The 26,626-nt window shown below is 36.0% G+C and overlaps 3 protein-coding genes across 7 annotated transcripts; 2 read left to right on the forward strand and 1 right to left on the reverse strand.

Annotated features, from left to right (window-relative positions):
• Positions 1-636: 636 nt before the first annotated feature.
• LOC102622411 (uncharacterized) lies at positions 637-2,616 on the forward strand. The gene is made up of 2 exons (XM_006488702.4): positions 637-1,659; positions 1,759-2,616. Exons 1-2 carry the CDS (start codon positions 885-887, stop codon positions 1,857-1,859), a joined length of 876 nt encoding a protein of 291 aa, XP_006488765.1. The 5' UTR covers positions 637-884; the 3' UTR covers positions 1,860-2,616.
• A 3,442-nt stretch (positions 2,617-6,058) lies between these two features.
• Positions 6,059-18,198, forward strand: LOC102608855 (kinesin-like protein KIN-12C). Its single transcript, XM_015533453.3, has 35 exons — positions 6,059-6,764; positions 6,919-7,074; positions 7,318-7,401; positions 7,487-7,606; positions 7,729-7,842; positions 7,931-8,023; positions 8,111-8,271; positions 8,376-8,450; positions 8,764-8,851; positions 8,962-9,020; positions 9,144-9,207; positions 9,289-9,354; positions 9,434-9,595; positions 9,681-9,785; positions 9,941-10,176; positions 10,267-10,336; positions 10,433-10,486; positions 10,579-10,637; positions 11,170-11,227; positions 11,318-11,377; positions 11,583-13,248; positions 13,330-13,403; positions 13,576-14,922; positions 15,010-15,117; positions 15,471-15,634; positions 15,725-15,812; positions 15,962-16,036; positions 16,236-16,478; positions 16,585-16,683; positions 16,772-16,846; positions 16,931-16,989; positions 17,102-17,213; positions 17,303-17,419; positions 17,493-17,661; positions 17,767-18,198. Exons 1-35 carry the CDS (start codon positions 6,273-6,275, stop codon positions 17,790-17,792), a joined length of 6,798 nt encoding a protein of 2,265 aa, XP_015388939.1. The 5' UTR covers positions 6,059-6,272; the 3' UTR covers positions 17,793-18,198.
• Positions 18,199-18,638: 440 nt separating this feature from the next.
• On the reverse strand, positions 18,639-26,112 carry LOC102621325 (calmodulin-binding transcription activator 3-like). 5 transcript variants are annotated; one of them, XM_006488699.4, is made up of 13 exons: positions 25,945-26,112; positions 25,692-25,789; positions 25,013-25,132; positions 24,694-24,809; positions 23,925-24,013; positions 23,409-23,454; positions 22,968-23,244; positions 22,259-22,563; positions 21,578-21,865; positions 20,758-21,458; positions 19,663-20,242; positions 19,262-19,570; positions 18,639-19,068 (listed from the first exon to the last, which is right to left on the reverse strand). In XM_006488699.4, exons 2-13 carry the CDS (start codon positions 25,729-25,731, stop codon positions 18,973-18,975), a joined length of 2,967 nt encoding a protein of 988 aa, XP_006488762.1. In that variant the 5' UTR covers positions 25,732-25,789; positions 25,945-26,112; the 3' UTR covers positions 18,639-18,972. The 5 variants fall into 5 exon arrangements, with proteins under 5 accessions (XP_006488762.1, XP_006488760.1, XP_006488761.1 ...); XM_006488697.4 differs by having other exon boundaries at positions 21,578-21,952; XM_006488698.3 differs by having other exon boundaries at positions 21,578-21,952; positions 25,896-26,088.
• Positions 26,113-26,626: the final 514 nt, after the last annotated feature.

Below are 26,626 nucleotides of genomic sequence, written 5' to 3' on the forward strand. Positions count from 1 at the left end.
AATATGATTATTAATCTTTAATTAAACTAACATAATGTCTCTATGAGAAAATACTCATTAAATTGTTAGGTTATCAAATTTCTATCATTTACATGTAAAATATTAAAAATTATTAGATTTCATTTAAGAAATTATGTTATAAGTCACAAAATTAAGTACCTAAAATATTAGATAGAAGAACACATTTTTTTGGAACAAATAGAACATTTTATGTCATAAAGTAAAATAATTAAATAGAGTTTATATTAAAACTACTTTAATAGTTAAAAAAATAAGTAAGAAAAAATATGAAAATGATTTAATTGATTAATTATAAATTTTTTTATTTGTATTTATTAAAAAAAATGTGTATTTATTGTAAAAAATTTTTTGGAGTGGGTGGCCCTCACCCTTTAATTTAATTGAATACATTCAGGTTAATTTAATGTGTTGAGCAAAGCTAACTGACGATTTGTGATTCGTCAAATTATTTTGACGGAAAGCTGCGCCATCTTTGATTTCTCAGGACAGAGGTACATGACTCCTGCAAAATTTGTAGCGTCACCAATCGCAATATTTAACTTGCTATAGTGAAAATTTTTGCTTTATAATTCGGCGCTACTTCCAGCGGACATCAAATCATCATAGCGAGTGTTTGGAAAAGCAAGATACACAAATGTGAACGGCTAATGGCTTTTTTCTCGTCTTCCAACTTGTGGATCCCATCACCAGCCTGTCTTAATCCCACCAGTCAAAAAGTTTTCTGACTAATGGAGTAAATTCCGGAGAGCATAGATCTGATCAATGTTGTAAATTATTCTTGTGAATATCTTCTCTTTTCTTGACACAATTCTTGCTTTACACTCGTTGGGAGTGTTCAAGTGGTATCAAAAACAATTAGCAACATGCAGTTCCCTCTCTCCATAATTTCTAGCCTCGTAACAGTCTTAACCATAACACTCCAGGCACTTCCCATCTTCACACTCTCAACTTGCCGCAGTTTCTGCGGCAACATCCCTATAAAATACCCGTTCGGCATCGACGACGGCTGCGGCGCCGTGCAGTTCCGGCACATGTTAAACTGCAGTGCTGACTTGTTCTTCATCACACCTTCAGGAGGCTACAAGGTCCAATCCATCGACTACAACAAAAAAACACTAACCGTGTATGACCCCGCAATGTCCACATGCTCAATCCTACAACCCCATCATGATTTTATCATGACTGATATTCAATCAGCCATCATGCCCCCATCAGCGGACACAGTCTTTGCTCTGCTAAATTGCTCTATAGACTCTCCTGTACTCAATCATTACAAGAATCTTTGCTTCAACTTCTCTGGCCATTCTTGTGACGAGCTTTATGGAGGGTGTAATGCGTTTAGGGTTTTTCATTTGTTGAGTAATAGCTCTCCGCCTTGTTGCTTCACTGGCTATGACACCGTGAGGTACATGAGCATGAATATTTTGGACTGCTCGCATTATACTAGCATCATTAATACGGACAATTTGAAGGGTCTTGGGCCGTTGGATTGGGTTTATGGGATCAAACTGTCTTATTCGTTACCGGATACTGGGTGTGAACGGTGCTCGGAATCCGGTGGGACTTGTGGGTTTGACACTGAGACTCAAGGCATCATGTGCCTTTGCTCTAGCTCTTTCAATGCCACTAGAGAATGCGGTAAGAATTATTAATTAATTTTAGATTCTTTGGGCTTAATCTGGAAATATTCGTAGCTACCAATTAATATGTTCTGATTCATTTGATTTCGTGTTTCAGGTCCAGGCAGTGCTACTGATGAAGCTGTGCCTCATTCTTCACGGGCATATGTTTATTCAGTTTTTTTAGTTCTAGGAGCATTTCTTTACATGATTTCGTGATGTGCTCTTTTTGACTTTTCAAATTAACATTGAGCGTTCTTTTAACATTTTCTTCTTACTGTAGTGTAAAACTTTGATGAGCAACTGTTAATTTGTAGAAAAAAAGTTTATTATATATTCATATTTTTGGAATTTGAAATCAGAATGCAATTACGTAAAAACTGGCGCTGCACTTGTTCGATGACCGGCGTTAAGTGTTGTAATTTGTATTGAGCTGATAAATGTTATATGAAAGCGCACGATAAATTAAATACGGATGGTTCCGTTCGAAATTCAAGTGATGCAGGAGCTGGTGGTGTTATTCGTGATTATGTTGGAAATTGGATTTCGGGATTTTGTATGAATATTGGGGAGTATACGGTGGTTATGGCGGAGCTATGGGATCTTTATCAAGGGCTACTCTTGGCATGGGAGGCTGACATAAAATGGCTATAAGTGGAAGTGGATAGTCTGTGTGTTACACAAATGATTTCTAAGCAGGTAGTCGTGCCCAATGTTTCCTATGCTTTAGTGGTTGCAGTACGTGATCTTCTTAATAGGAACTGGCAAGTCTGTCTAACCCACATCTATCGTGAAGCGAATTCAGTTGCAGATTTCATGGCCAATATGGCTCTTTCTCTCCCTAATGGGATGCATTTATTTACTAGTCCGCCTGTGGGCATTTATTCAGCTATTTTGCAGGACATGATTGGGGTTGCTAAACCCCGTATTGTTCCGATTTAGCTCTTTTTACAGAGCCCTTATTAATAAAAAAAAAAAAGCACACGATAAATTATTAAATTATTCTTATTTTTTTAATTGCGCAATTGAGTCGCTCCATAAATAATTAAATATATAGAGTAGTAATTTTATGGCGAAAAGTCAAAATTAAAGTCCAAATAATTTGTGATCCTAAATTTTGTGAATGACAGTGGAGCTGTTTATTTTTTTAACTTAATTAATTTAATATTAATAAAATAAGTTATTAAATTTGTTTATTTTTCAACTTAATGAAAATTTATTAAGTCTTTAAGGTATTAACTTAATTTTTCTAACTTTTTGCTTAATTAAAAAAGTTTGAATTATATCATTAAAAGATATTTTCTAAAATATCTCTATCTAATTAATTAATTTATCATTCTTAACTAAATATATTTTAATAATTATCATTATTACCCGTCTCTATATAACTTATGATAATATATAGTGGTAGACTATTATTATTTTTATCTTTTTATTTTCTTCAAATTAACTTTCTTTATCTTCATAATTTTTTATTAGTATTTTTCATAAAAAAATCATAAACTATAATAAAATCGATCAAGATATATAATATAGAATATTAAAGAGTTGTATTCAATTGAATATAATTTATGTTATGATAATATATTATCTTATTATATTCTTTGATATGTTTATTATTTATTTAACATTTATAATTTGTAAGGGCATAAATATAAAAAAAAATAGTTTTCAAATTTTTTAAGTAAAAAAATAACTTAATATTTATTTTTAGTAATTCAGACAAAAAAATAAACATATCATTAAGATTCAGACATTCAGCTTTATTTAGAATTCAGAGTACTTGAGATCTATTTAGATTTCAGACATAAAACAAATACAACTACATCTAACTTGCATGTTGCATTTTAGTATGAGTCTCGCTACAATACTACTACAAAATTTGTCTAGTGCAATTAGTAGGATACCAAATTATTGTATCGAATATACTACTTTTATTTATAATAGTCTTCTCACTGATCATTCTAAGTGATGAAACAACACAAGTAAAAATCATTGCGAATGAATTTTGATCATATGAGCTTATTGTTAGCCAAGAAGGCAAGAAGCACATAATCAAGAAAACGAATTCAATCCTCTTTCCTTTTTCCTCTACTTGCTCATCAATCAAATATTTTAGTTAAAATTAAAACAAACGAACAAGTGATAGGTCCAAAATAATCACAGAATTAAAACATTTCCTAATCGAACCATGTAGAAAAGTAAAGAAAAGACTATTATAAATGAGAGTACAAAACGGACTATTTTTACAACTTGGGGATTGGTATTAGTGAATTATTAACCATGGTTAATTATCTACGGCGCAATTACTTAAGGAGAGTCTCTTGGTGATGACAGGCCCATGTGTTTTTGTGGGGGTGTCTGCCAATTTTTCTGACACATGTTGCTACGTGGCTACTACAATAAAACCCAAAAATTAAAAAGCCTTTAGTTGGTGTTTGCATTGTAAGTAATGAGGGGAAATGAAAATAAAGGAGGTGAGATGGGAGTAAAATTCAAATTCAATGTTTGAGTTGCTATAGAATTCTATGTGCAAAAGAAATTACTTTTTTATTTTCAAGCTAAAGAGAAGAGCAAGTGGTGGATAGAGCTTTCATGGAGTGTAAGAAATCGATCCATTAGCTAGATTGAGCATTAATTTTCAACTAATTTTATATTCCCTCCAATTCTGGTTTCAATTAAGAAGAGATTAGTGTTAATTTGGTATATTATTTTGGTGCATGAACAGAAAACCCTTGTTATTAAAAGCACATGAAGCTCTATTATTTCGCAACAACACTTATGGCTTTAATTACTTTTATAGTGCGTTTACTTCTCGTAATCATTGACAACATTTTACTCTTATTTGAGATTGAGATGCTGTAACTTTTAAGATATAACTGATGTGGAAAAAAAAAGTTGTAACTATAAAACAAAAATTAATAATATGTAGTAAATATAAATTTTAAATAATAATTTCGATAAAATTATTAAAGATGCAATAGATTTTTTATTATACAAGTGAAAAATCATATCAACATACTTTCTAAGTTATAGTAGCTAGTGTTTGCCGAACACTTTAGTACTGTAACTTTTAAACTATAATTGTTCAACCTCAATTCTAAACGCACCCCTACTTCGCAAAATATATATAGGAATTAGAATCAAAATTGTGGGGCCTATACTAATTTGGGAATGGAGAATGTGAGACTGATTCTCAAAGAGAGGTGGGAATCAATCTCTCATTCTCAAGACCGTCTATTTTACCCCCATTGAAATTATCATATTTCGAAAATGCCTTCATTTACATTATAAAAAGTTAAAAAAAAAAGCAAACATTTTTTCCCAGCCTCCATTGTAGACAACACATTTTTGGCCTCTGTTGCTAATCACTGATCACGCAGTTGTTGACAGCCAGCCATGCATCTCGCATTGAGCAGCAACATCTTTCGTTGTCGAGCAACAGTCATGGATCTCGGTGCACTAATGAGCCCAAGCAGCAGCTCCCCAAATCGCAGCAACATCACCTACCGTCGCCGGAAACAGCAACCATTGATGCTTCACCAGTTGATCTCACACGGAAGCAGTAGCCAATCTCACCATGTCATCAATCATTGCAAAAATGATGATGGTGATGATTTTTTTTTTTGAAACTATGATGATTTTTTTCCCAAAATGATGATGATTATTATTCTTCTTATTATTCTTATTCTTTTCCAACATATATTACTATTTTTATTATTGCCATGTTTATTATTATTAATTTTATCATTACTATTATTGAAGTAAAGTTATTATTATTTTTTGTTATTATTAACAATAAGTTTTTTGAATAATAATAGTATAACAAACAATAATGAATATTATAATTTTTATTTTTGTCATTATTATTATTATTTGAATAATAAGAAAAATATTAAAATAAATAAATAAAATTACAATAAAAAATTAAGGACATTTTAATAACTTAAAATAATTCATTTTGATTCTAATTATTACAATCTAAATAAATAATTTATTCTATTTTTTATTTCAATTTTTACTTACTCGAGTTTCAATTCATTTGATTCTATTTTAATAAATGCACCATTCGTTTTAATATCTAATCATTACGCTTCCTAAATTCTATGGCCCATGTCGATTTATGTCTTTTTCTTTAATCTGGGCCCATTAACGTTTTGCGAATCCGAAGAAAACTAGATTGGATCTCCACTTTAGCAACGGATCAGCTCCCCTTTGTTCTGTTGCAATCGTCTTTATTCCCCCACACCTACCCAATTCCAGATTGCCACCTCAGCACAATGCAGAGTAATACAATCATCAATTTTTTTTGAAATCCCATTCGGGGGTCATTTTAATATTATCAAAACGTCAGGGCCTTCCGCTCAAAATGCACAAAATTTAATTTGAAAATAGGCGGGATTGTTTTTATACTTTCTCTCACCGCTGAGACTGACTTCAGCTTCGAACTTTCCAGTTTCAAATCTCGAAGCATTTTCTGCAATTCCGTTATTCCCTAACAATCAATAAATTCACAATCAGCACTAAAAAAGATTCTAAAATTTTCAATTTAATCCATTCATTCTCTTCGCTGCTAATGTCAATGGAGTAAATTTTAGCAGTTTCTATTCTTCAAAAAACGAATCCAATAAAATGTCTAAAGAAGCTATCAGTTCTCGATTACCTTCGAAAACCTCACAAAACGAAGCAAACGAGAATCAGTTTGGAGCTTCATTAAATCCGCTGCATTTTCCGCCGCCGAGATCGCCGTTAAACTCAATCCCAGATCCGTCTCAGTTCCAGAAAGATATTCAAGAATCCGATCAAGTTTATAGCATTGATCGATCGTTATCGGATAGGAAAGTAGTAGAAACTTCTGGAAGCTTTGTTGCTACTCATGTCGGTACGCCTAGGGTTTCGGTTCGTAGCCACGGGAAGATTCACTCGGAGCCGAGCTCGGCGCAGAGCACGCCGGCGCGGAGTGGCTGTTCGCGAGTTTCGCTTGGTGGAAGAGGAGTGAGCTCTTCAGCTTTATTCTCTAGAATTTCAAGAGGGATTTCAGTTGTGAATCATGAAGTTTCTGTTGATGTGGAACACTTCGAGCTCGTTGATGATCCTTTGTTTTGGAAAGACCACAACGTTCAGGTAACTAAAAGAAATTCAGCTTTTGCTTGTGCCTTTAACCCGTTAGAAATTTTACTTGTGGAATATTTTGTACTTGGCGGTTTATGTTCTATTGTTATAACTGTTTTGTGCAAGTTTTATTGAATTTTGATGTGGTGAGTATTGATGGTTGTAGGTGTTGATAAGAATTCGACCATTGAGTAATATAGAGAGGGTTTCACAAGGGTACGTGCGGTGCTTAAAACAGGATACTGCACAGACATTGGTGTGGCTTGGTCATCCTGAAACTAGATTTACTTTTGATCATATAGCATGCGAGATGATATCACAGGTATAGATCAAAGAATGCTTTTATGGGGATAGTTTTTGTTTGAATTATAGTGGAAAAAACTGAGGAAACTTAATTTTACCATGTTTGACTATAGTGGGAATTTGATTTATTCCATCTTAACTAATGAATCATTCAATGAATTGGTTTTTTTCTCTTTTCCTGCATTACCATGGAAAATAAAATGGAACTTAAGAAACGGTTTGCATGAACACTTATGAGGTGGATTGCATGAATTGGGTGCAGGAGAAGTTGTTCAGGGTTGCTGGACTGCCCATGGTGGAGAATTGCTTGTCTGGGTATAATAGCTGTATGTTTGCATATGGCCAGGTAGGTCATGACTCATGCTGGGCTATAAGTTTCTCATGGTATGAATTGTAGAGCAAACTTTGAAGCATTGGTTGTTTTCTTGCAGACAGGTAGTGGCAAAACATATACCATGATGGGTGAGATAAATGAAGTGGAAGGCAAACTCAATGACGATTGCGGCATAACCCCTCGAATATTTGAATATTTATTTTCAAGGATTAGGATGGTGCGTTGCATAAATTTCTAGTGTTTCTTATCCTTAGATCATTCACACTTAATTGTTATGTAGATCATTTTCATTGTTTGAGATTGTGGGTATTGAGCTTTTTCTAAAATTTTTATCTTTAGGAAGAAGAAAATAGGAGGGATGAGAGGCTGAAGTTCAGTTGCAAATGTTCATTTTTGGAGATATATAATGAGCAGATAACAGATCTCTTGGAGCCTTCGTCAACTAATCTACAAGTAATCTTAGTTTTACTGCATAATTCACAGTTGATGTTTTATATTACATCATTGTCGTAGGTCACAAAACCTAAATTTCTTGTTGTAGCTCAGAGAAGACTTGAAGAAGGGGGTATATGTGGAAAACCTTACAGAATACAATGTGAAAACCGTTAATGATGTTGTCAAGCTGCTATTACAGGTGGGAATTCATGGTTAAATCTTGTGCCTGATTCATTTGGTATGAGACTGAGTGTTAAGATAATGGGTAAGATTTGTTTTTGTACAGGGTGCTGCAAATAGGAAAATGGCAGCAACCTATATGAACAGCGAGAGCAGCCGATCCCACAGTGTTTTAACCTGTATCATTGAAAGCCATTGGGAGAAAGATTCCATGACCCATTTTAGATTTGCAAGGTTAAATCTAGTAGATTTAGCTGGTTCTGAAAGGTAATTATTGTTTATCATGATAAATTTCATATATTGTTCTGCAATTTTATGAAGCTATAAGCTCATTTCCTATCGACATTGAACTAACTAGATCAAACATTTAGACAGAAGAGCTCTGGTGCAGAAGGAGATCGTCTGAAAGAAGCAGCAAATATAAACAAATCATTATCAACTCTTGGGTAAGTTGATCAGAGACCTGCTTCTCGCTTCTCGGTTATCTTCAAAGACACTGCAGTACCTTTCTATGATTGCTTTTTATGCTGAGTGTTGTGTCACATGTATTCTTTCTTTTGCCATGCACATTTAAGTGTTGCAAATATGAAACACTCAACTGGATAGAAAAGACTAATTTGCAGCATCATTCTCTTTGTATGCTAATTTGGCATGATAGACTGAGTTTTATACACATCATTCTGAAAGCTTTTCTATGCAATTAAATAGAAGTTTCTCATTTGGACAGTTGATTTACTTTGTTTACTATATTATGCTTAGCTTGGTCATAATGTCTCTTGTGGATTCAGCACAAGGGAAACATAGACATGTTCCCTACAGAGATTCACGGCTCACTTTCCTACTTCAGGTTAGTTACTAACAAACATCTCTTAACTGAAAATAATTCCATCTAGTTATGTGGCCGTAAATTTGGTGCCTCAGAGTAAAGAGATTATGTATAAAGATTTTTGAATGCAGGATTCTCTCGGTGGAAACTCCAAAACAACAATTATTGCAAATGTCAGCCCATCTATATGGTCTGTCTTACACCTTAATCGTTTCTCCTGAAACTACATATTACCTTTTTGTGTTTCATTCTTTTTGTAGTTGAAGGTGAGGCCATCTATTTTTATGAATAAAAGATCTTTTTTCTCTTGCAGCTCCGCAAATGAAACACTGAGCACTTTAAAATTTGCTCAGCGTGCCAAACTTATCCAGAACAATGTATTTTCTTTTTAACTTCTATCTGTTTCTTTTATACTAAAAATGAAGGTGGGATTGAGATTTTCTTCCCTTCTTCTATAGGCTAAAGTGAATGAAAATGCTTCTGGGGATGTCACTGCATTGCAGCGGCAGATCCAACAACTGAAGGTAAGAACCACTGGCTTCTGATAGTATTGTCTTGAACAAGTACAATTCAGCAGAATTTGAACTTTTCACTCTCATACAGGACAAATTGTCTTCTCTAATGAAGCATCAAAACCTTTTGAGGTCTCCATCTAGTAGTACACCAGAAGTTGGAGAATCTAGTCAGGGAGACATCATCAAGAAATATAGTTTTCCAGGAGAAGGGATGATGGATAATGGGGTACAAAATGTCCAAAATGAGAAGGTAACTTCCGTGTCCATGCTGATGTTTACTTCTTAAGAATAGTATGATAAAGTAATATTGACCACTGCTAGTGAATATGTATCAGACAAAACGTCTGGAATGTATGTTGCTCGGATCGCTGAGGAGGGAAAAGATGGCAGAGGCTGTTACACTGAAATTAGAGGCTGAAATTGAGCACATGAATCGCTTGGTATGTCTGGGTTTAGCAAGTGATTCCATAGTGTTTGTATTCTGATGATTATTCTATCAATTCTAGGAGTCTTGTTTACAAAATACCTGCTGCTCTGTAGAAGCAAAATTTCATATTTTGGGATTTAATTTTATGATTGGTACTTTCTGTTCCAGCTCTGCCAAAGGGAAGAGGATACTCAACATACTAAAATGATGTTAAGATTTCGAGAAGAGAAAATCAAACAACTTGAATTATTAGTGAATGGCTCTGTGACTGCCGAAAAGTATCTGATGGATGAAAATATAGCTTTAAAGGAAGAGATTCAACTTCTTCAAGCAAGGATTGACCGAAATCCAGAATTGACACGTTTTGCTCTAGAGAATATTAGACTTCTTGAGCAACTTCAGTTGTAAATCCCATTCCTTGAATAGTTGCTGACTCTTCAGATATTGTTTTCATTTCTCTCAGATATGAATGATTCTTTGCAATACTTTTCCAGGTTTCAGAGTTTCTATGAGCAGGGAGAGCGAGAAAAACTGCTAGCAGAATTAGCAGAACTGCGTGACCAGGTTTGAGGAGATTATAATCATCATTAACCTTCTGTATTATAGTATTGGAACAAAATGGCTTTCAATGGCACAATGAAACTCTTGATTAATTTGCAGCTTTTGGATATTGTCGAAGGGAAGGAAAGATTTTCCTCAAGACATGAGAATCAGGTAATAATGTTGTAGTTATTTTTTTCATGTTTGTCATGTTTAAGCTTTTGAGGAGTTACTATTTTCTAATCTGTATGCTTCCTTCGATGCAGGATAATGACACTACTACGGAGTTGGAGAATTGCAGGAATATGAACTCCAAACTGATGAGGTATCTTTCAAATCAATTTGGTATCAGTATTTTACTGCAGTGTTTGCCTTTTTTGGGGCCAGCTAATCAAGTTGTTCTCTTTGTGCATTTTTGAAGACTTCACCAAAATAGCTTTTAATTTCTTATTAATTAAATATCTAGCCTAGTTCAGCTTTCGCAAAGAAATACTATAATGGGTGGCTAGGGCAAGAAGAATGCTTTTATCTCGGTTTTGAGATAGACTGCTTGTGGGATTGTCCTGATTTTTCTTTGATTAGCCATTTCAGATAAAGTTTTTTCTATCAATGGCAATCAAGAATATCAATCTTGTAATAAGTTTCAGAAAGACTGTTCCGGTCAGAAGGCCTGTCTCAACATTCTGTACCAAAATTTCCTATCTTTTTTTTAATATGTTATGAGATTTTCTACAGCCAACCTTTCACTTGTCTTTGCTTGTTGATGCTTTCAATGTGATTGAAACAAACATTATATTGTTGTTCATTGATCAGTCTTGCTTTATTTTCTTGTATTTTATTCATGGTTGATTCAACAGGGAAGTTGAAGAGTTGAGAACAGAATTGAGAAACTGTGGACAAGCGACATCAAGTTCTGTAAGTTTAGCTGATGAGCTATTAGGAGAAGTGTAAAGATATGGCTTAGCATTTTTCTCAGGTAGTTTACATAAATTCATTGTCTTGCAGGCTGCAGATTCTTTCTCCAAGGACTCAGTGGAATTTAGGCGAGCAGATAAGTTTTCACTGGTGAGAAAACAAACAAATCGGACAAGTGCTAGGTGCTTAATTTTAGCATATACCACACAACTGGTATTTTATTGCTAGGACACCACAGTTTGCTGTTGCATGTGCTGTTTTAGGCTTTTAGGATGAAGCCTGAAATGTTCATCCTGAAACATTGTATTATTTGTCAAGTTCATTTATCAATCTTTATGTGTACATGCATTTACAGGTTGAAACAATATCTATGAAAACTGACTCCGGAGACGAGCAGACACCCTATAACCTGACAGATGATCAGAATATGAGAAATGATCAAATTTTACATCCCAGTGATACTGAAAAACAGTTAACAGATGCTAAAATGTTAATTGAAGCACTGGAGCGTGAGCAGGTCCATCAAAATAGGGAGTTGCATCTTATGCAAGAGCAGAATCAGAGATACATGGAGGTCTTAAGCCACAGAGATTATGCAGAGGGCCACTCTCTGGGTAAAAGTGGAAGTTACTGTCTGGAATCTAATAATTTTGAGAAGCAGAAAAAAGGAATGATAAAGGAAAGCAGCAAAGGCATTGATGGAACATCTTTGCAAGCCAAATTGGACAAATTGACTGAAGAGCTTGAGACTGCCAGAGTACTTAATTGCCAATATCAAGAGGATCAGGCATCACAGTTATCTTGTCAGCACCAAGTTGATTTAGTCCGTGAACAAGTTGAGATGGAGGCTACTAAGACAATTCTTCAATTACAGGAAGAGGTCGCTTCTCTTCAGCTCGAACTTCATGAAAATTTATGTTGCATGACTGAAGAAAATACATGTCTAAGGAATACCATAGCTGCTAAAGAGGAGGAAATAAGGTCGCGTTGTACAGAGTGGGAAAAGGCAACTTTAGAATTAACAAACTTCCTAGCAGATGGTTCCAGATCTCTCAGAGATGCCTCTGGCCAGATAGAAAGTATTGTGTGTTTATTCCCTCAATTTAATGTTGAAGTTACTGAAAATGTGGGGAGAGCTGCCAAAGTTTGCATTGAGAAGGATGAAACAATTCTACTGCTGCAAAAAAGCTTGGAAGAGGCACAGAAGATGGTGGTTGAGATGAAAGAGAAATGTATTTCCTTGAAGGGAGCAACGATTGCTTTAAATGAAATTCAACATCTGGGTAATGAAGAATGCACGGACGAGGCAATCCACCTAAGCATGACATTGAATAAGAAAATCGAAATGGTGAAGCTGCTAGAGAGTGAACTCAAATCAAAGGAGGATCAGATTACCGAAGCAGAAAAACGTGCTCAAGCTTCTTTCTTGGTCGTAAAATGGCTATCTGACTTTAACAAGATTGGTCTCCCAGTTGACAAGAACTCAAAACTAGCTTCTCAATCACTTAAAGAGCACGAGTCTCTGAAGTTGGAAAACCAGTTTCACATTCTCCAGCAGATAAAAGACGAACTTGCTAAAACAAATGATAGACTCCATATCATAGAAGATGTCATTAACAAAATATCAAGTGCACATGTCTTGCCACCTAAAGATGAAGATATGATTGACGTAGATGGATGGAGTGCTGATTGTTCAACATCAGCTTCTGATTATTCAACTGATAGTGTTGCTTCAGAAAAAAGTTCAGGCAGATCATCATATTCATACTCCTCCAAGTTTAATTCAAAGGCAACTGAAGAGATTGTCAACTTGAAATTTCAAGGAGTCTCAGTTCCTAAACTTGATCTTGAAGAATCAGACAAGGTGAAGAAGCTATTGAAAAGATCAAATCACAGTGATGCAATTGCATTTGGCCTGAGAGAGGAGATGGAAATGGCATTTAATGAGTTTAATAAAATTTATTTCCGCTTAACCTCACTTCTGAATGAGAATGATGCTGTAGATTGTCCTTTGATTGAAGGTAAATATTTCTTGGTTTGCAATTATAAATAATTACAACAAAATTTAAATGAAAGGGCTTACTTGGCTGATATCATGGCAGGGATGAGGGAAGGGCTACCATCTTTTGGGCTGACAATGGAGATAGATGAAGCAGGCTGCACTAATACGACAGAGGTACACTTTCATTTGAACTGCCAAAGTTTGGTTGTTTTGTTCATTTTATTTTATTTTATTTTATTTTTTAATAATGTTAATGATATCATAGTTACAAGTTTGATAATTTATTATGTGATAAGGCATAAACAAGATCACTTCTTTATCATGTGTAATATCTTCTGAGATGTAGGCAGTTGCCAGTGAGACAAGTAATCATGCTAGTAGCTTCTTCAGCAAATTTGAAGAAGCCCGTGAAACCATGAGAGAAGCTGATTCTATGCTAAATACATTGCTGAAAGCAAATGAAAACGCAAAACAATTGAATGATAAATGGAGGCAAGCTGGCGAGCAATTGATGGCAGACAGAGCAAGTTTAACTGATGAAGTTGAGCAACTTAAGTTTTTAATTCGTTTGAAAGAGGAAGAGAATGAATTGCTAATGGATCATCTGCATTTTAATATGTCAGAAATAGATACCTCAATCTCCTTGCTTGAAGGGTGTTTTTTGCAAGTACAAAAAGAAGTGGAGGACAGATTTAAGGAATTATATTCCGATGCCTTATTAATGGGAAGGGATGTCCATCACTTCATTTCTAATTCTAAGTCATTACAGGATGATATTTTCTCTGGGATAATGGAGAAAGGCTTTCAGCAATTTGTCTTTTACCTGTGCCATATTGGAGCATTTATGCATAAGATCCTAAATTCTAGCATTGAATCTGGTTTTCACCCACTCAGGCAGCAAGAAAACTACATATTCAGAAATCTTTCTCCACGTTTTCTCTTGAATAGTCAAGATGACATCTTGATTACAGAGAAAGGTGCAGAGGATGGGGACCACAATGAGTGGGGCACAAATATGGAAGAGTTTTTCCTATCACACAGTCATCTATCATATGAGAATCTGTCTCTCAAGAAGGAACTGCAAAGGAAAGAAGTTCTATTACAGGGTTTACTTTTTGACTTCAGCTTGTTGCAAGAATCAGCTTCTAACAAGAAGGACATCAAGGATGAAACTGAAAAGCTATTTTCAACTTTGAGCCAAGTCCGACAAGACCTAGACAGGAAGGCGAGTCAACTTGACAACCTGTTGCTTCAGCATGAGAAACTCGAAGCTAGTCTGACAGACACTGAAAATGCTCTGGTCATAGCTAAAGGAACAATAGATACTTTGTCTGACCAAAATGCTGACTTGAGGGTTCTTTTGAAAGACCTTTATCTAAAAAAATCTGAAGCTGAAGAACATTTGGAAGAACAGAAGGAGGTGATCACAGGATTGGAGAAAGAAATTCTTCATCGAACTTCAGAGGACAAGAGGTTGCTCACTTCAGTTGAAAGCATAGCTGAAGATTTGAGGATAGTGACTAGTGACAGAGACAAACTCTGTGAAGAAGTTGAAAGTGTTGAGGAAGAGCTGAGGAAAGTCAGTAAGGAAAGGGATAAACTCTGGGAGGAAATTTGCTCATTAAATGATAAGCTTGCCATGGCCTATGCATTAGCTGATGAAAACGAAGCTATTGCAGTAGAAGCTCGCCAGGTACTTGCAGCGACTTGTTCTGTTTGATACCAAATTTAGGTCTGGACATCACTTTTATATTTTACTTGTATTTTTTACTTTTCCTAGGAGTTGGAGGCAAGTAAACTGTATGCCGAGCAGAAGGAAGAGGAGGTCAAGATTTTGGAGCATTCTATTGAGGAGCTAGAGCATACAGTAAATGCATTGGAGAAAAAGGTTAGTCCCTCTCATTTTTTTCTTTGTCTAAAAAATAGAGCAATGCTGCACGTCCCAAATGTTAGCCCTACAAATTCTATCTCAAGTGGTGTGGCATTCATACATTATTCCATTTGGATCATGCAATGGTGAAATAAGTAAATCAACAAGTAATGAAATTTCACTATCTAATGGATGAGTGATACATCACTTGGGAAGTGTAGAATTATTGAAAAAATTAATGGCTGGTGATAAGAAATGAATCCTGGAAAGCATGCTAATTCTTAACTACGTGTTTGTATTTACCGCTCCGGAGATACTGTTCCTGAATCATCGTCTTTAAGATAAACAAAATGACATGTATCTTCTTTCAGGTTTATGAAATGAATGGAGAGGTAGAAAGGCATCATTTAATCAGAGATTCTTTGGAACTGGAAATTCAAGCTCTTAGACGGAGATTGTCAACAGTTCAAAACTTCTCTGACATTGTAGATTCAGAAAACATAAATGCTGGGCACACTGAAGATCAAATGTCCAGGTCAAAAGTGCTGCTTGCTTTCTTTCTTGTGGTTTTCTGGTTGCTGCTACTGCTGCTTCTGTTTTGATTGAACTAGTGGTTTTAATGCAGGAAACTGCAGGATAGACTACTACAACTTCAAGAGGCACATCATCGGATACAGCTTCTGGAGAGAGAAAAAGAAGAACAGAATGAAGAGGTTCCAACTTTTATCCTTATTACTCTGGATTATAATCCTTAAATTCTTTTCAGTTGACAAAGTGTTAATCTGCTCACCTGGCTCTCTCCCTCTCCCCTCTCCACACCCCCCACCCTTCTTTCCGATGATGTGGTTTCTGTATTTTGAAGATCAAACGATGCAAAGATTACTTGTCGGAAGTTGTATTGCATTCTGAAGCCCAGGCATCACAGTACCAACAGAAGGTACTATTTTTTATATCCATTGCATGTTGTTAGGAAACGAATATGAAGCATGAACCAACACAATGTGAACTCATGTTAATCTGATCTGTATCTTGAGCATTTAGTCTTGGCATCCGTTAGTCATCAATTAATATAAGAACATTGGTAAAATGGGCAGCTATATTCATCATAAAATTTGATTTGCACACTGCTTGAACAGTACAAGACTCTAGAGGCAATGATTCGCGAAATGCAAACAAATTTATCCAACACAACAGCAGCAGCAGCACACGCACAGGATAAAATTGAGAAAAGCTCAACGAGGTTGAGGGGTTCAAGCTCGCCATTCAGATGCATTGCAAGTGTAGTTCAACGGATGAACTCGGAGAAGGATCAAGAGTTGTCAGCAGCCACGCTTCGTATACAAAAGCTAGAGGCTTTAGCAGCTAGTCGACAGAAAGAGGTAAATTATTGCTTCTTTTTACTGAACTGTGCTGTTTCAAAATTCGTATTCCATCAAGAATTCAACCTTTAATTGCACAATTTCTGCTTCAATCCTACTGCATCAGGTTTGTATGCTGAATACCAGGCTGGCTGCAGCAGAAAGCATGACACATGATGTCATTCGTGATCTACTTGGTGTCAAATTGGACATGACTAATTATGCAGTAGGTTTCAAACTATCATCTTAAGTTGAATGTTAGTTGCCATTGCCGCACAGATCACTCAATTTATCTCTCTTGTGGTATATTCTAGAACTTGATAGACCAGGAACATGTTCAAAAATTAGTGGTAGCGGCTCAACAACAGACACAAGAGTTGCTTGCGAAGGTTTATATCACCAAAGCGTAATTTATTAATTATGTGGTTTTCAACTAGGATAGTAGTACTGATACGCTTTTTATCATTTTTTAGGAGCAAATAATTCTCAATTTGAGGAAGCGGATCGAGGATCTTATTGAGGAACATGAAAGGTTAGACCTGTTCCACCTTTCTTGTAATCCCATATTAACATTTTTTAAAATTGAATGGCAAATTATTGATTGATATTTGATAATTGTTTTGATTTACGTCTTGTCGTTCCAGTTGTACATCAATATTAAAACAGAGAGAAGCAGATATACTTGCTGCCCAGATTAATGTAGAGCAACTTAGAGAGCGGGATCAGTTGCTTTCAGCGCAGAACGACATGCTGAAGGTGTGTATGATTTTGAATGCGGTATAAATTTGTAAAAATTACATCAATAGAGTCTCTCTAATGCGGCTTACTGCCGCCTCTTTCTACAGATGGACAAGACTAATTTACTAAAGAGGATCTCAGAGCTGGATGATATGGTGAAAATGCTTCTCGGGACACAAAGTACCCAAGAACAAATTCAACAAAAGCAATCATCGAAGAACAAGGCACGCATATCCACTTTTGCCTTTCAATTTCATTGATTACTCCATAAGTGCTGAAATCATTGTTATCTTACAGGAGAGTAGTTTTATGAAACTGGGCGATAGAGATACAGATTTCACTAGGAGGCTGTCATATTCTGAGAAACTTCTTCCGCGAGTGAATAGTAAACTCGCGCAATATCGTCAAGCTGGCACCAGTCGTCCACAAGATAAAACCTATTTGCCGGCGTTGAAACAAAATACAGGTAGGCAATTTGTTATAGAAGTGATGGCATCCCAGGCAATACATGCATATCAAGTACTTGATTCACTCTATTATACTATTATTGATAATATATGTTGTCTAACAGGGAGCAGAAGGCTTAGCTCGATTTAGCACGTAATGCTGCAGCTCAGTGAAGATGGTGTTCTCCAAATAAATATCCACGAAAGATCACACAATTGCCAACGGAATGCAATTCAAGAAGGTGAAAATTCAACAAATCGATGGAAATATTGTTCATATAGCTATTCAAATGATTTACTAATGAGTTTTTAGATAAAAGTTGCTTGGCGTTTTCCCTGTACAGATCACGGCCCTCATTCAGAGTTTCTGTTATTTAAAGATGCATTGATTTTGCTTTAACCTTTCAACCTAATTTTGTAAATTTTATAATCATTTGGCTTCTTGTGTGGGGTGAAGTGTGAATTGTTTTGCAGTGCCATTTGGTGTGTAAGCCGCATTGCTTGTAAATCATTTTGATTGTCATACCATCAGTGCCACCGTTTGTAAATTCCATTCACTTGCTGTTTCCCGTCTACTCCCCGGAAAGGAGCTTGGATGGTTGTATTGGTCTCCCACTGAAATTTTGTGTTTCTTCAATATCTTGTTCAATAATTCTAGGAATCTAAAACACTAATAACTTAAAAGAGAAAAAGAACGACGCACGCCCAAACGCACAAGTTTTTGATTAAGTGGGTCTTTGATGTTGCAGAAAATAGACATAAACTCCCTTTCGTTGGTTTATTTTATTTTTTCTGCCTGTGATGGTAAGGTTAGTTTCTTTGTCCATTCTTGAAATCCTAGGGGTCTAATTGTTTTTTAACCCTATTAAAACGTTTCTTTTCGAATCCCATAAATTTAAAAACCACTCGCACGTATTGAAAAATGACTATCAATTCCGAATTTTTAAGCTTGAGCCAAGATGTGGCAGTAAATGACTCATAATTAGAAGACGCTATGTGCAAATAAAATTTCGACTAAGTCAGAGACATAGTACAACTTGTTACAATGTTACTGCAATCATTTCAATTTTTTCCCTGCATTTCAATCAATTGGACCGGCTCGATTCCCATAACCAACGACCCCAGATCAGGTAAAAAGTTGCTATAAGTTAAAAAAAAAAAAATTTACAATCCCCATCCGCCCCCTTTTTCCTTTCTCTTCATTTTTTTTTCCTTTTTATCTTAACATAATTTAGTCTGACAAAGCCTTAAGTAATGCAAGTAAGAGATCGATCTAGTAAGCCCAGTTAACCGCACAAAGAGTTCCAATTCCCAGCATAAATTTTATGGAATCATTGATCAGCTACATATGCGTGCAAATTGTCCTTGGTTGGACCATTCAGAGAATCTTCACCTTGTGACAGCAAACCGCTTCCGTCATCACACATCTATACAGAGGAATATCGGAATCAGCTTAAATCACATAGCTAATCCAATAAAGATGATTGAGAAACAAGTATTTGATATGATGAGATGGAAGTTAATTGCGTATCGCATTGCAACCACCAAAAGTTAAGGGGAAAGACTTCTGTCATTGGAAAAAAAAAAAAAAGAGAGAAAAAAGATGAGGATAGAACTTACTTTAAAATTTTCAAATTTTGCGACCATCCTCATATACTGATCCCGTGCTTCTGGATTACGAACCATGGATTTTACTCTTTCTAAAGCCTTTTCAACGCCAGCAAATTTCTGCTTCCGGCCAATTCGCAAGAACTCATATTCGTCTGTTTTCTCATTTTCTGATGCCACATTGGCAGTTGAATTTCCCACCCGAAATCCTCGCAAACCTGACCCTCTTCTCCTCCAACGCAATATCGCCTTCTCCACAATACTGACCGACCAAACAACCTTTTTATATTGCTTGCGTACTTGATGTCCTCTCACATGAGCCTGAAAGTAAATGGACCAACAAAAGTAAGTTTCGCAAACAATTCAGGGTGCTGTGCACCTTCTCAAAACTAAGCAGCATTGAGGCCAAGTACCTGGAGTTTTACAATATGATTGCGCATTTTCAAAAAATCTTTTCTCCCTTTCCAACCACGATATTTTTGTTGGATCTTTATTGCTGCAAAATGCAGATAATCCTCAAAATGACTCATCTTTGAAACCTTGTTCAAAGAGCCAAGGGCAACTAGGTCAACCGAAACTTCAGAAACATCGTCACTGCTCTGAATTGATTGTCTATGACGGAACGAACGAACCCGAAAGGCTTGCTGTATCAGAGCAGCAGCATGAGCTGATTTCCTAACAGCAGCAAGAGACCCTCTCAAAGAAAGCTGCTCAGCTGCTGGCCCATCTGACTGTACACCAATTTGAGCTGCAGTTTCATTAGCCTTTTCAGCTGCAAGAGCTGCAGCAACGTTGTCCATCCCATTCTCATTGACAGTTAATGAAGAAAGGTGACTGGATAAATCTGCCTCAGCCAAGTATCCAGCAATCCCTTTATGTCCTCTGCTGGATGCTAAATCAGCAGCAGTTTGCCCTCCAGGAAATGCTGGTGTCGGATCCTCAACCGCACCCGGAGCTGCTCCCAACTTAACAAGCGTGATGACAGTTTCCTCCCTGGCAAACAGGGAAGAAACAAAATAATTGTCAGTATAGTCAAGTGTTACAATAAAAATCTGGTTAATGAGTCATGAATTATTTTTTTCATTCATGCTTTTATTTATGGAAAAGAAAAAGGAAAAGCAAAAAGAGAAAAAAGAAGCCAATATCACAGCTGAGCACTGAGAACACACAGAGTAAACTTCTAAGCATTTTAATAGAAGAATCTCAACTGTCTCCAGTTATCCACATTATTCAATTTCTTGACTTAGATCCTTTCTATTTTCAAGATAGGGCATTTTAGGGAAATGAAACTTCCAATTTCATCCACAAATGACCAAGTTAAAAACCAACAGTTATAACCAAACAAACTTTCCAAGTGAAATAAATGTTCTCAACATCTACCAGAAATTTAACCAAAAACACAGCTTTATGAGAAAAAACTTTTACAGGCAAAAAAAAAAAAAAGCAAAATTAAGTCTCAAAGGATATAAATTAAAAATTTGATAAGAACTTCAAGGTAGCAGCCTAACCTCCCAACATAGGATGCCCAGTGAAGTGCTGTCCTTCCTCGTGCATCTCTGAAATTGGGACTGACACCAGCGGCTATTATGGGCCTCATAGCCCATTCATAGCCAAGAGCGGCAGCCAAGTGTACAACTCCTTGTCCACCATCATCAATTACATTTGGACCTTTACCTCCTTCATGAATTTTCCAGACCAGCCATTCACAAAGTCTGTTCCTCAGCAAATTTTGAATTAATTTATCTCTAGAATTTGGGCAGTCACCTTCAATGGCCATTGGACTCTCGTCAACTCGTCCCCAATCCTTTTCACTGTCACCTCTCATTGAATATATGGTATTTTTCAGCTTACATTTATTACAATCTTCAATAGTACAATCAAACCACTTCCTCTCTGGGTCCAGATACAAAAACTTTGCTAGACGTGTTTGCAAGCGCACTTCGTCCTCTGGTGCAATTTTAGATGCCACAGGATATCCAGCTTTGGATGGTTTTTCACGATACTCAAACTCCCTCACCTCACTGCATGCTAATCTGTTACTGCCGGTGATATAAAATGGAACACGCCCTGCTGCATGGGAAGGAGCTTGACATCGGATGACATTATCTGTCAAGACTTCTGCAGGGACTTCAATTTCACCAAACATACATCCCCATTTAGTATCACTTGATAGCTTTTTGGTTCCCAAAAACATGCCTATGATTAAAACCTGATAAAAACAGTCAATAAATATTAGCATGCTTTTATATCCCAATTTCTGTTGGCATCAACAACTCAATAAAGCATTAAGCAAATTAAATGTGATTTATCAAACCTAAATATGCATACCTTGGTTTCAGCCCCAGAATAAGCCCAATCTGGTGAGAAATCACGAATACTAAACAGCTGCTCCTGGGAAAGAGAAGGGCCAAGCGAATCCATCTCTAACTGCATATGGTGTGACAAACTGGATACTTCCTTGTCATCATTCTCAGCATCAAGCGTATTCCAATAATTTCCAGAGTCTGAAGCCATAAGGGAATCATCACAATCTCCACCAATTTCTTGATCCATCCATCTGCCAAAACTGTCAAGTTTCTTCAGCTCTCCTAATTCTTCCTTGGGCTTGATCCCAGCCTGAGAGACAGAAGCAACTGTCACCTCAGGGACAGGACAATTTTGGTACTGGTTATTAATTAAATTGAAATTGTGCTCCAGCAGCACCTGTGAAATAATATACCACCTGGTAAATTTTCATAGGTAGAAACATCCATCCAAGAAGGTTACTGAGTTATGCCAGGTTGATTCTAGAACAGCCTAAATACTGGCAGGATGATGATTGACATTTATCTTATAAATGGGTTTCCGAATAAATAAAAATGATTGAGCTTTGATGATGCAAACTAAATTAGTACAACTTATCCATTGAAGCATTTCATGAGAAATATTTATTCATTTAATCAAGAAATTGAAAAGGCCGAGCATAGCTGAACAAAGTTAGACATCTATCATAAACGGTAATCATGGTACCTGAGATGCTCCTTGAGATGATGTTGTGACAGCGTGCACATCTATATTGGTAATTAATCTCTCCCCGCAAGTTCCAATATTTGCAATGGTGCTATCACTAGCCAATCTAGCATCAGTCAGCTTATGGGTAATAAAGTCAGCTCCACTAGGTTGTCCAACATAAAAATTCTGGTGACCATGCTGGTCAAGAACACTGGTAGCATTTCGGCTTGAATTGTCAATTTGAGGCCACATAGATGATCCAGAGCCATGGTTAATTTTAGATCCAGCAAACCATTGAGGATGTCTCGATAACTCCGGAAGTCCTGAGAAGATAAGAAAAACCTGCTTAGATCTATAATGACTTCAGAATAAGAATGATAGGACCTAAGACATTTCATATGGGAGAAAGGATAGGGAATGATAAAAAAGCATTTTAGCATACATGATGAGCTGCGGCTTGAAAGTTCTTATTACTTGTATAAATAAAAGGCAGAAGTTACCGTTTATTGACAGCAAAAACACTAGGCAGTTCAAATAGCCACAATTTTTATTGAATGCAAATCTTGCAATGCATTATCAAGTAGGAGAGATAATACAATTATCTTTTAACAGCAAAGTTACTCTTAGCATTTCAAAAGCCCCCTAGCAAGATCAATACGACAAGATGCATGCATCATTTGAAAACATAAATATTGTTAAACCATGCACACATTGCAATGCACCTTACCAGCAATGCTTGCAGCAACTAAAGAAGCATTCTGCGACATGGAACCATAAATAGATTGAGCAACAGAAGGGGTTCCAGAACCATGCCCAGAATCCACATCCTCAAACTCTGAAGATACTGCTTGTCCATTCCAATCAATTTTGTTGGGGATTGATGCATGAGAAGTCTGAGCAGCGGGTGCGGAGGAGTTTGCTTGTGCTAAGGAGCGAGCTGAACTAGTTTGAGAGCTTTCAATCTGTGATCCAGGGTCCGCTGCCGAACGGCCAGATTTGTATCCCTGCATGGCATGCATTGTCAATAATCAAACATCACAACACTTTGACAATAGGACATTAAGGATTGAATACTTAAATATACAGTGGCCTAGAGATTCCGAAAAATGAAAAGAGTAAAACAAACAGAAAAGTAGAACATGAAGATGAACTATTAGCTAAACAATACCTCTTTTACTTCTCTGTAATGCACAAGAACGATGTGCTCTAACTGCCTGAAAACAGGGACAAGGAAAAAGAAACAAACCGAAAATAAGAACAAAATGATACAAACATCGAAAACCGAAAATACTCACTGACAACACTGCAAGCTAATAATAATATCCTCAATGTTATCTGTTTCACATAGCTGCACCATAGTAAGCTCATTTTCTAACTACATCCACTAGAACCACAACTTCATAGACAATGGGAGCACTGAATAGCAAGAGCATTAAATATGTAAACCATAGCCCAAAGAAAGAGACAATATGTCAACAGGTAAATCAGAAATCTTCAAAACACATCAAATATCCAAATGGCAATATGTGTAGAACTAGCAACCCTCATCAAGAAGGGTCAATTAATTACTAATTTCACATCTCTAAGGAACCACTGACCATCTTCCACAGGCTACAAAAGCAATTCATGTTTTCCAAAACTTAAAACACTTGAATCCTTAAGTAAGATCAACAGTAAATCTCACCCATCAAGCATCCAATAACTCCGTCGCTGGAAGTTCTCATTGTCCTCTCCATGGGCATAGTAACAATGAAGAACATCAATACTACCAGCCTACAAGAAAGGATTAAGGCTAATTTAGTAAACAGCCACATCAAGCTCAGAATGTCACAATAATCTGAGAAACAATAACTCAAAGCAATGTCGAATATATTTGCTACAGCATGAAAACAATAAGGCTTAAAATTAATAAATGCTGCAAGACAATCAAACCCAAGAGATATGGAAACCACAATTACTTGAAACATTTAAAGAAACTAATGATACTGGCAAACTAGAGAAGAGGGAAATTGAATCATATTTGCCGTTCAACTGAATGCTAATAGGAGAAAGTTGAAGAAAAGCAAATACCAATCTGCAGCCAGAATGGCATATTTACACTGAATTTCTCTTTTCTAGAAAATGAATCATTTTGTACAAGGAAATATTTGTACAAAACATATTCAACTATGTAAATATTTAAATACATTAAAGTTGAGACAGTTTAATGGTAGATGGCCCATGATTCTCTGCCTAGATAAATGCTTGGAAATGTAGAAGGGATATATATTTCACAAATGTTCCATCCTGATTAAGTAAAGACACAAATCTGTGCCATCACACAGGATAACATTCACACCAATAACTAGAAGGCCAACTTATATGAAAGGCAAGCCAAGGTGACACTTTGACTACATAGCACAGGACAAGTAAAATTAACTGTGAACTTACAAATAATAAATTGAACAGCACACCTTCAACTTTTCATGAGCTTCTTTGACGGTTTTTCCATCTTTCTTTTTCCTCCATCGGTGGCCATCCTTACGAAAATATCGAAGTGCTTTTCGATCAAACAGGAATAATGAACCAGCTGAAAAACAAACAACATCAGTAGCTAATTTACTTAGTTAACATTTTTACATAGATACTTTCGATACAAGATATGTTTTCTGAAATTATTCGAGCAAGAAGAAACTGGGGGAAGATTGGTTCATCAACTTTTTCTGCATACAATTAAAGGATATGTGCAATTTTAAACAGAGACTGGATACCCAAAAAGATACCAGAAGCAACCTGGAGGCCTAACAGGTGGATCTGGTGTTAAGTGGAACTTCTGATAGTTACGAAGTATCTCACAAATTTCAGTTGGTCGTAGCCAACGATACTGTGCTTCTTGCAATATCTGTTCAAGATCTGCCAAATTTCAAGAAATTCAAGGTTAGAGCCAGACGATTAAAATGTTCAAGATCCAAACAGACTAACAACAAAATTCATGTTAATTTTCAGAGCAACATGCAACATAAAACACAATCCAATTGCACATAGCTTATCAAATTGACACAAAACCAAAGAGCAGAAATGCCATATACATGAGCAAACAGTAAACACGATGCACAATTGAAGATTCTAAAGGCTTGGATGCTTGGCATGACTTAAGTAGGACAAAAGCATTACAGTAGTGCACATCACATACTGAGAATCCAATACCATACAGTCCTGGCATGTTCCTGAGCTATATGAGCTACAATGCTTTCAATCTATGCATGCAAGACACACTGAAATAGAAGTCTATATAGTTGAAGGAATCAAAGTTTACATCCATGCATGAATTAAACACATGAAGAAACCAAAAACATTCATGTGCACAGTTCAGCAAACGCACAAAAGGACATCAAAATTAGCTTTTCCTAAATAAAACGTTATATAACATACAATGAAACGACAAGCATAAACAAAAACGAAAAAAGCAAACCTAATTGTTGATTAGGAACATATCGTCTAGTCTGAGCCATAAACCCTAGATTTCATCAGCGAAACTCTGATCATAAAATCGCACGAACCAAAAAGAATCTGCAATTAAATGTAATTATTATTAACAATAACAGCAAGCAGACAAAAATTATCAAAAATAGCAACAAATTTAAAATTCGATTATCAATCAAGAAAAGTAACGAACCGAAACGAGAAGAAATTTGAAATTGAAAATAAAGTGAAAGAAAGAGTACATGTAATGATTTGATTGATTGTTGATAAGCTTGAAAGAGTGTATAATTAAAGAAACAGAGCTAGCCAGAGAATATGAAAGACTTTGAGCGTGTTAAAGCCACTGAAAATTAAAAAGGTGTTAAAATACAAAAACGAAAAAAAAAATAAAGTGAAAAATTACAAAACAAAAAAGTCAATGTCTCCATCGTTTGTGTTTAGATTAAGAGAGAGAGAGAGTTACGTACCTCGTTGGATCCGACGTGGCGGAGTCAGCTTGCCGTACATTGGTTTAGCTTTAGCATGTTTGCATGTTATGACGTGTACAATGAACTTGAGTTCGCGCGTGATCAGGGACCGTGGGTTGGGTGACTGGGCGAGGATTAGGGTTTTTGTTTGTTTTGTTGGGAAAATTCATATGATTTGGTCATACCGTCATATTGTTTTGGGACAAAACTGAAAATGCTGTCAGGAAGCTTAAAAGAAAAAAAAAAATTCCTCTATTTAATGTAAAAATGGAAAAATAAAAAGAAAATGGTTTAAGAATCCATTTAGTATTGCTGTGCCAAAAATTTTTGTAGTAAAATAAATTATGTTCAGTAAAAATAAGTTTAACTCACCGATCTTTTCATCTTAATAAAAAATTGGCATTTCAAACAAAAATAATCCCAAATTATTTATCGTATTAACGTACTAGACAGATGA

Source organism: Citrus sinensis, chromosome 1 (genome assembly GCF_022201045.2).
Source record: "Citrus sinensis cultivar Valencia sweet orange chromosome 1, DVS_A1.0, whole genome shotgun sequence".
NCBI classification, from domain to species: Eukaryota; Viridiplantae; Streptophyta; class Magnoliopsida; order Sapindales; family Rutaceae; genus Citrus; species Citrus sinensis.

What these genes read in the sequence shown, in the direction of transcription:
- LOC102622411 (XM_006488702.4), top strand. Translation starts at nt 885, where the DNA reads ATGCAGTTCCCTCTCTCCATAATTTCTAGCCTCGTAACAGTCTTAACC. An exon ending in CAATGCCACTAGAGAATGCG is followed by an intron (nt 1,660 to 1,758) that starts GTAAGAATTATT and finishes TTCGTGTTTCAG; the next exon opens with GTCCAGGCAGTGCTACTGAT.
- LOC102621325 (XM_006488697.4), bottom strand. Translation starts at nt 25,731, where the DNA reads ATGGCTCAGACTAGACGATATGTTCCTAATCAACAATTAG. An exon ending in ATTACAGAGAAGTAAAAGAG is followed by an intron (nt 23,245 to 23,408) that starts GTATTGTTTAGC and finishes CATGCCATGCAG; the next exon opens with GGATACAAATCTGGCCGTTC. An exon ending in CATCTCAAGGAGCATCTCAG is followed by an intron (nt 21,953 to 22,258) that starts GTACCATGATTA and finishes ATTATTTCACAG; the next exon opens with GTGCTGCTGGAGCACAATTT.
- LOC102608855 (XM_015533453.3), top strand. Translation starts at nt 6,273, where the DNA reads ATGTCTAAAGAAGCTATCAGTTCTCGATTACCTTCGAAAACCTCACAA. An exon ending in AAATCATTATCAACTCTTGG is followed by an intron (nt 8,451 to 8,763) that starts GTAAGTTGATCA and finishes TATTATGCTTAG; the next exon opens with CTTGGTCATAATGTCTCTTG. An exon ending in AATGTCAGCCCATCTATATG is followed by an intron (nt 9,021 to 9,143) that starts GTCTGTCTTACA and finishes TTTCTCTTGCAG; the next exon opens with CTCCGCAAATGAAACACTGA.